Source organism: Stegastes partitus, unplaced genomic scaffold, assembly GCF_000690725.1.
Source record: "Stegastes partitus isolate 25-593 unplaced genomic scaffold, Stegastes_partitus-1.0.2 Scaffold89, whole genome shotgun sequence".
NCBI lineage: Eukaryota > Metazoa > Chordata > Actinopteri > Pomacentridae > Stegastes > Stegastes partitus.
In genome coordinates this window covers 284,955-293,552 of record NW_007577820.1, presented here as the reverse complement: position 1 = coordinate 293,552, position 8,598 = coordinate 284,955, and the positions used below count along the sequence as shown (strand labels likewise).

Below are 8,598 nucleotides of genomic sequence, written 5' to 3'. Positions count from 1 at the left end.
TCTGCTGCACTTCTCCTCGTGGTCTCGGCGGACAGACGGCGCCTCTCGACTCCTCATGTTTTGTACATAGAGCGAAGCGTGAAGCCACAGCGTGTATTTGAAGCCACGTTTTACAGCCTGTAAAGAATGATTTATAATATTTTTTAAGAGAAGCCCGTTTGTACTGTTGTATTATGAACTCCTCGGTTCTTCTTCTTCTTTTTTTTTCTATGTGGTGTTCTGGCGGCGACGGTTGTAAATACAGAAACACACTCTTCCTCTGAGCAGAAGCTGCTGGACTGTGTGCACAACAAGCAGCTCTGTTTCTAATAAAGTTTTTAAATACGACTGCAGCGTCTGTGTCCATCCTGCTGCTGCGTTCAGGGCCATCGGGAACCCTGAGCTATGAGTTTTAACCAGGAGGCTGAGATGTGACGGTGCAGAATTAAAACTGAAGACGAGCCGCACGGCGACGCTTCAGCTGGTCACATGTTGGTCTTTAGTTTCTCTTTCTGTGGCGACCTTCAGTTTAAACGTTTGATCCTTGACGAGCAGCTTCAGGTGAGTTCATCAGAGTCTGGAGGCGTCTGGACTCAGGTGAGGTCTTCAGCAGAACTCTTTCTGTTGTTTCAGGTGGTTTTGCTTCGTTTTATGGTCTTTCTTTTTTTGTTTGTTATTTTTTGTCTTCTGGTGGTATTTTTGTGTCACTTTGTGTCATTTCTCGTCTGTGGTTTTATCTCTTTGCTGTTTTGCATCTTTTTGTGGTGATTTTTTTGCTTTTTGTGGCTTTGTGTCGGTTTTTGGTCGTGTGTTGTCTATACGATGTCTCATTTCTCTATGCAGTTGGTGTTTTTGTCGTCTCCACCGTCATTTTGTGTCTTTACAGCAGTTTGACATCTTTTTGTGTCATTTTTATCTTTTGTGATGATTTTTGTTTGTGGTCATTTTTTTCTCTGTAGTTGCTTCATGTTGCTTCGTAGTTGTTTTGTGGTCATGTTTTTTTGTCTTTTTGTTTATGTCTCATTTTGATCATTTTTTGTCTCTTTACAGTCGCTTTGTGTTATTTTTTTAAGTTTTTTTTTGTCTTCTCATCGTAGTTTTGTGTCACTTTGTGATCATTTTTCATCTCTGTCGTTTTATCTCTGAAGTTTTCTCTCTTTTTGTGTCATTTTTATCTTTTGTGGAGGTTTTATCTCCTTGTTTTTTGTCTCTGGTCTTTTTTTCCTCTGCAGTCGCTTCATGTTGCTTTGTCGTTGCTTTTTGTCTTTTTTTGGTTGTTGTGTCTCATTCTGGTCTTTATTTTTTGTCTTTTTGATGTTTTGTCTCTCTTCGCGGTTGTTTTTTTGTCTCTGGTCATGTCTTTTCCCCTCTGCAGTCGCTTCGTGTTTTTGTCTTTCATAGCGTCACCTTTTGGTCGTTCAGTGTCTCTTCACAGAAGTTCTGCATCTTCTTGTGGTCATTTTTATCTTTGTAGTTGTTTTCCATGTCTTTGTGGTCATTTTTTCATCTTATTTGGTTGTTTTGTGTGTTTTATGTCTCATTTCTCTCTGCAGTGTTTTTTTTGGACGTGTCCGTGTCGTTTTTTGTCTTCACAACTGTTCTGCACCGGGTTTTTTTGTAATTTTATCAATTTTCAGCTGCTTTGAGTCACTTTTTAATCTTTTTTTTTTTTTAAACCATGGTGGTTGTTTTGACTCTTTGGTCTCATTTTTCAGTCGTTTTATTTTTACTTTAAACTATAAAACTATTGTCATCAGGATATCCATAACGTACCTGCAGCTGGAATATTACCGTAGATGTAAAAAAAAAAACAGTATTTTCTTTTAGTACTCGAGTAAATCTACTTTCATAATCTTCTATTATCTTGTAAAAGCAGATTAAACAGTTTTGTTTTTTTTTTCTAAATCTTTCCAACCTGAGCAGGTCAAATAACGGAACCAGAGTTTGTTTTATCTGAAATCAGCTGTCGGACACTCGGAGAGGAGAAAGTACGGGTATGAAGTACTCCTGAAGCACTCCACAGTACCACAGCTACAGGATTATTTCTGGACTCGAGACGTCAGATCATCGCAACGTTTAATTAAAAAAAACAAAACATTTCAACACAAAGAAAACAGTAAAGTTGAACTCCACAGTTTCTGTCCAACACATCACGGATCTGTTTCAACTCCATTTCCCATGATGCTCTGAGGCAGCTTCAGTCTGTATTCATGGTGTCGCCAGATCATCAGAACTAGAACCGGCTCAGCGAGGCTGCGCCAACAGTCCGGCTTTGGCAGCCAGAGCCTCGTTCTGCTGGATGTGATATTCCTGGAAGCGCATCGAGATCCGTTGAGTCATCTTCAGGTACTTCTGCAGACACGACTCGGAGCAGCTCGACTGCAAACAAACAAACAAACAACAACAAACTGAACGACATGAATCAGGACAAAAGATAAAAAGCTACGACTTCTGCTTCCATTCACCTACAAACAGCTGATCAGTGTCTTTTTATTGGTTTTACTTGTTTTTCCCCCAAAACAGCCACAAGAGGGCGACAGATGAGGAGATTCAGCTTCAACAGTTTAAACGTCCTGAACTATAAAATCTAAACATCTCCACACTCAACCTGAAAACTAAACGCCGACTTCAGAAATAAACATAATTCGTCAGTTTGATCATTTTCAGCTCCGACAGTTTTGTCACAGAACTATGTCGAGAATTTTCCTTTTTTTTTTCTGCCTCTCAAAGAAGTTTTAATCTGCACCAGAATGAAACTTTTAACCAGTTTAGTTACTCGTGGTTTCTTCTTCTGACGCATAAGCGACACGTTTTGTTCGTCAAATGGTCAGAAAACACAGATTTCTGTCAAATTAGGAAACAGATTCATTGTCTTTACAAAACAATATTTGCCTGCAGTTGTGAATTCAGAACCCAAAGAGCAGAAACATCCTCAGAGGTCCATGAATTAAAGTGAACACACGATTATTGATCCGTGAGACGTTCTGTGGTTTGACGGTGAAAACTGGTACATTTTTTAATTATTACTGACTGCACTAGTTTATGAAAATAGTTTCAGGAGATTTACTTTGTCCAAAAACATCCAGTTTACTGTGAACACAAACAGAAATCGTTCGTCTGAGAGGCTGAAAACAAAACGCTTTACTTCACGTCTCTGAGTTTATCAGTGTTTTATTTTACCTCCTCCGGCTTCACGTCTCTGGTGGTGAAGTCTTTGACACAGTCCATGAAGCAGTTCTCCGTCAGCTTGTTGTACGTCCCCAGAAACTCCTTAAACTGGAAGTGAACACAAAAAACATATTTCCAACAGAAAACGTTTCACAGCAACATTTCTGCAACGTCCAGCTGAGGTTTAAGACAGAGGTGCCATCTAAAGTAACTTAGTTTCCTGACTTTTATTTTAGGATTTTGTCTTTAATTCTCACACAGATTTTCTCTGTTTTCAATATTTTTCTGTCATTTTCCAAAAGTTTTCCAGGTCTGGAAAGCCGTGTATAAAAAGATTCAAGTTAGGAGCACTGCTAAGCTAATGATTATAGATGCAACCAGAAATATCATTAGAAAAATTATCAGTAAAATTAAAATCTGACAGACACATAATGTCATATATCTGGTTGAGAGAAACTCTTATTTCATTCAGCTGCATGTATGGACCCTGGAAATGACAATAAAGAGGATTTTGTGAAGCTGACTTCACTCTGCTTTCTGTGTTTCTGTTTTAAACATTGAAATACAGCAGCTTACCTGTTTGATCTGGTCGGACTCGGACACCTGCATCGCCATGATTCAGCCTCTGTGTGGAGAAAACACGGACACAATCAGCGCTTCTGCTGCTGCACCAGACTCCATTCAAAAAAACATTAACTTAACATCCGCTCTCTGCCTCGCAGTCTAGAGCTGTTTAGCAAATATTCAAACACACATTTAAACGAATCCGGACACGTTTCCTTATTTTACAGCATAAATAAATGCTGATAAAGATAAAATATTCTCAGGTTGGATGTTCTGTCTTCTGCTCAGTTAGCATGAAGCTAACAGTTAGCCCCGTTAGCTGCACGTCTCCGTCCTCCGGTTCAGTTTCTCGGTGGTTTATTGTCATTTTTTTTTCTCCTTCGGACGTTTAAACTTCAGCAGAGAGTGAAACAATGAACTAAAACCAGAGCCAGAGCTTCTCTTTTACCTGCTGCGTGCTGCTGAGGGTCTGAAGGACGAACCAAGAGAAGCGGAGCCGCAGATTCAAACATTTTAAAACCTTTAATTCACTTTAAAACAGCGGAACACAAAAAAACAGGAAACTCGTTTTTAATTCAACATTAAATGACTGGAGGTTTGTTCAAATGATTCAGGTGCGAAGAGTTAAAAATATATTTTTAAACATGAAATTAAAATGGGACGAAAGTTTATATCAGAAACCAAAAGCCGGACGGTGCGCTGCCGGAAACGGTCCGATGAGATACAAGTGTGAGGCAACATAAATTTCCTACCTGCTGCCAAACTGAGACTCAGAAATAACGAATCAGCTTTTAGTTTTAACAAAATATTCAATAAATACAGTCGGAGGGGTTTAAACTTCTGTCTGTATAAAATCACAGAATAAAATAATAAGATTAAAATCCTACAATATCATTTATCACATCAGAATCAGAATCCGAATCCTAAACAGATTTATTGTCAGATATAGTTCACACAATACGAGGAATTTGTTCTGGTGGGTCGGTGCAACAATAAATACAGAGTAAGGTACAATGTACAAGATAAAAAATATAAAAATAGCTTTTAAAAAAAAGTTACTAAAAATAAAAATAACTGTTCTCGTGCAAAGCGGAGTGTGGAGTGAAGAATTAAAGTTACATTTAAATAAGAACCACAAATGAAATCATGATTAATCTAAATATTAAGATGAAGACACTAAATAAATAAATGACGTTCAATAAAATGTTAGGGTGAAACACTACAATAGTTCTAAATTATGAAAATGTACCAATTTAAATATTGATAATAACACCCTTGATTATATTTTGCACATTTTTAATTGATCAATTTAGGTATTATGGTTAAGACTTCGCATTAATATATATTATGTTAATTTAGCTGATTAATTTAAATATGAATCAGAATCAACTTTTTTGCCAAAGTTTGTACCCAAACAAGGATCTTGACTGCAGTGAATCTCAGCTTCTGTGTAAGAAATAAAAGAAATAAAATGTAACACGATAAGACTCTAAACTATCGATTACTCTGCAAATTGAATGGACTAATTAAATATTACAGGTAGAACCCAACACTGTTCTACACAGAAAACCCAACGAATCTGTTTTTTTAATCAACAGTGAAAATAATCTTTAGCTTCAGTCCTATTTTATGACTCATTAAGCTCTTTGAACCTTAAATGACAGAGTCCTGTTTGTTAAAACGTTATTTTATCGATCTATTTTCTTCTGTTTTTAACTGAACTCTTGATGTTCTGATCTGTAGGAGGAGTGAGACCTCTCACTTGAACGTCTTTCACGATCTCTGACGCGGAAGTTGTAGTTTTGTGTTAGCAACAGTTGTTGTGTTTCCAGATTTGTCGCTTTTACACTTTAACTGCGTCTGTTTTTATCCTTATGTCGCCTCTTTAGGTTTTAAAAATGACTTTTAACTTTCGAAACGTCTCCCCTCCGCTCTGACTCTGGTTCTTCGCCGAGTTTCAGCCGAACAGCTGCTGTTTTTATCCGTCATTCGGCGGAGCGGGAAGTTTGAACGCTTGTGTTAGCATGCGAGCTAACAGCTAGCTGGCTTTAAATCAACTTTATTGACAGTCATGTTGTCTCAGCGCGGCTCCGGTTCTTTCTCCGGTCCCGGCAGTCCGGACCAGTCCGCCTGCGGCTCGGACACCGGGAGCGTTTTAATCCGCTCCACCCGGCCTCTTCCCCGGGGACACGGAGCCGGACCCGGGTCCGTCCAGATCACCATCCAGAAGCTGCGGGAGCCTCCCCGGGTCCAGCCTCCTTTGAGCGGCCAGCAGCGGCAGAAGCTCCGACACCGGCCGGACACCGGTGCTCCGCCGCCGCCGGCAGCAGCAGACCCTGAGCCCGGTAAGAGCTCCGGACACCCGGGATGTGAGCTGTGTGGACCACTGGAGTAAAAATACAATATTTTTATATTTAATCATCTATTTGAGAGTTTTCTGCTCATCAGGGTTCTGATCACTTAATTAATTATAATCAGAGCTGCAACCAATAATCGATCAGTTATCAGCTTTTATATGACTCACCAACCATTTTATTGTTGTTATTATTAATATCAGGAGGAATAGTCTCAGCAGCATTTATTTTATGGTATTAATAACCTTATATTTCCACTTAGCATTTAGCCTAAATAATATACTATATTATAATTGATTATATATTATATATAGTTTCCAGGTTTTGGAGGTGTGTTTGTTGATTCCAGCTGTTCAGGAATCTTTCCTCTGAGTTTATGAAACATGTGCAGCAGAAGGAGAGCAGCTGCATCCACACACAACAGCAGTAGTTTGATAATTAGTTATAATAATTCATGGTTCCTGACATGAAGGCAGGAGGAATCAGGATGTAACAGCAGCTCACACTGTTGGTGAAGCAGCAGTTAGACGTGGACTCACTGTTAGATCATCATCTGCTGACAGTTTAGATTTAGTTTATTAGTGCATCATTATGTCACTGACTTTTTTGTCTGAATGAAGCTGGACGGACATTAAAGGGACTCTTAAAGTCTGAATAACAATAATAATAAGAGTTTCATCACTTTAACGGACTGATTTACGATTTCATTCAGCGACACTGTTTTCCAAAGTACATCTGAGAGCAGATCCAACACAAGCAATGATCTGGTCAGGAGGAAACAACCTGGATTCAAGCCATAGAACAGGTTCAGTGTGACAGGGTTAGGGTTAGGGTGTTGATGCCAGGAGCAGGCTGTAGGGAGCTGATAGGAAGTTGTTTTTTTGTTTGTTTGTTTTCAGTCTGTCGAGTGCAGAGGCCTTTTCTTACAGACTTTGAGGGAGTCAGCAGGTTGAACAGGGTTCAGTAACTCGCTCCACCACAGAGGAGGAGCGTCCAGCTATCAACAAAGCAGCAGTCTTACAGATCCTCGTCTGAATACAGCTACAGACTAAAGTGAACCAGCTTCCTGTAGTCATGACATCACAGTGCTGACTCTGCCTCTCCTTACATCATCACCTGTAGGTCACGACCTCCTGACGTCACGCTTCACAGCTGGAGGTCGAGGCATCGTGTTGGCAGCTCTGAAACAACGGTTAGTCCAGTTCGGTGTTCTCCGACCCATTCAGAACCTCCACCGGAAAACCTTCGATTTAACGACCAGACTCTGTAATGTTAGAAACACTGACTGAGAGCGTGTAGCTCTTTATTATCAGCATGACGTGACCCCTCAGCATTAAACATAATAAGTTATACTAATGATGTCTGTGTGCTGCTCAGCGCTCACAGCGCCCCCCACAGGAGGGAGGTCCGAGTCCAGCTGTTGCCCCTCCAGACAAACACAACAAGCTCTCAGGACGCTGCTGCTCCGAGTTCCCAGGATGCAGCAGGTGTGTCGGGGATCCACGAGGGGGTGGAGCTTCCCTCTGGTCGTCTTGGAGACGCCAGCAGTGCAGCAGCTTCTGCAGCTTCTGCAGCTGTTGCTGCTGCTGCAGCTCCACTCATCAAGGTACAGCTGACACCAAGTCAGGTCACGGAGCTGCAGAGACTCTGATGCCGTAGATACTGTAGTATTTACATCAGGTACTGTCGTATTTACATCAGATATTGTAGTTCTGACTGTAGATACTGTAGTATTTTAGTATTTACTGTAGTACTGACTGTATAAAGCTGCTGTCATATCCTGGACATGTGCCGGTAAAAAGCTGCCAAACAGAAACATGTTCTCAGGTTTAGTGTCTCTTTGTTTCCACTGCTTCAGAAACACAGTTTGAATCCTGTTGTTGTTTACTTGTTGACATGTTTGTGTTCAGGCTCAGTCGGACATGGAGGCTCGAGTGTCTCAGCTGGCAGACGGAGTTCAGAAGCTGCTGCAGGCCGACAGGTGAACACACCTGAGTTTTATCTGTAAACTGTATTCAGCTGTTCTCTTTGGATGTTTTCTCCTTTACTAACTCTCCATATTCAAACATCGTCGATTTAATTTATCGTGTTGACGATAATTTGTCAGAAAACTGACATCAGTTCATTGAAAGTGTAAAAGGTCAAACAGGTGATTGTCCAGTACTGACCCTCCTCTAGCCAGTAGTAGAAGTTATTCCTGTTTCCTTTACTTTGTAGAAATCTGTTTTCACTTTGACATGAAAGAGACTTTATTTTTTAAAAAATGTCAAAAATCAACGTTTAATTTATTGTGATTCAATGTTTAAAAGCACTAAAAGAAGAAACAAAGAACTTTTAGTAAACACTGTGTATGTTGTTGGTCTGACTGGATCTGTGCAGCGACACAAACACACTTAAATCATGTGTCTACACAGTGAAACCACAGACTGTATAAAAGATGGACGTAGCTTCCGTGACGTCACCTGCTGGTTTCTGCACTGAGAAAATGAAGCCAGGGTTTAGCTACTTCCTGGTTGACATCTTGGATTTTTGG

The 8,598-nt window shown here is 40.2% G+C and overlaps 2 protein-coding genes across 2 annotated transcripts in view; one reads left to right on the top strand and one right to left on the bottom strand.

The window, feature by feature from the left end:
• Positions 1 to 2,038: 2,038 nt before the first annotated feature.
• On the bottom strand, positions 2,039 to 4,228 carry timm9 (translocase of inner mitochondrial membrane 9 homolog). Its single transcript, XM_008277101.1, has 4 exons — positions 4,160 to 4,228; positions 3,724 to 3,772; positions 3,160 to 3,255; positions 2,039 to 2,358 (listed from the first exon to the last, which is right to left on the bottom strand). The coding sequence occupies exons 2-4, from the start codon at positions 3,760 to 3,762 to the stop codon at positions 2,224 to 2,226; spliced, it is 270 nt and encodes an 89-aa protein (XP_008275323.1). The 5' UTR covers positions 3,763 to 3,772; positions 4,160 to 4,228; the 3' UTR covers positions 2,039 to 2,223.
• Positions 4,229 to 5,569: 1,341 nt separating this feature from the next.
• kiaa0586 (KIAA0586 ortholog) overlaps positions 5,570 to 8,598 on the top strand; it is a 34,840-nt gene continuing 31,811 nt past the window's right edge. Inside the window, exons 1-4 of the mRNA XM_008277133.1 lie at positions 5,570 to 6,056; positions 7,188 to 7,257; positions 7,443 to 7,671; positions 7,976 to 8,046. Coding sequence (XP_008275355.1) covers positions 5,783 to 6,056; positions 7,188 to 7,257; positions 7,443 to 7,671; positions 7,976 to 8,046 — 644 coding nt within the window. The 5' untranslated portion in view covers positions 5,570 to 5,782. The remainder of the gene's footprint in view (positions 6,057 to 7,187; positions 7,258 to 7,442; positions 7,672 to 7,975; positions 8,047 to 8,598) is intronic.

Bases quoted from the DNA above. Each gene is read 5' to 3' on its own strand.
- timm9 (XM_008277101.1), bottom strand. From the start codon at position 3,762: ATGGCGATGCAGGTGTCCGAGTCCGACCAGATCAAACAG. The intron at 3,256-3,723 runs GTAAGCTGCTGT...GTTCACTTCCAG, and splicing joins AGTCCGACCAGATCAAACAG to TTTAAGGAGTTTCTGGGGAC. The intron at 2,359-3,159 runs GTAAAATAAAAC...GTTTGTTTGCAG, and splicing joins GAGACGTGAAGCCGGAGGAG to TCGAGCTGCTCCGAGTCGTG.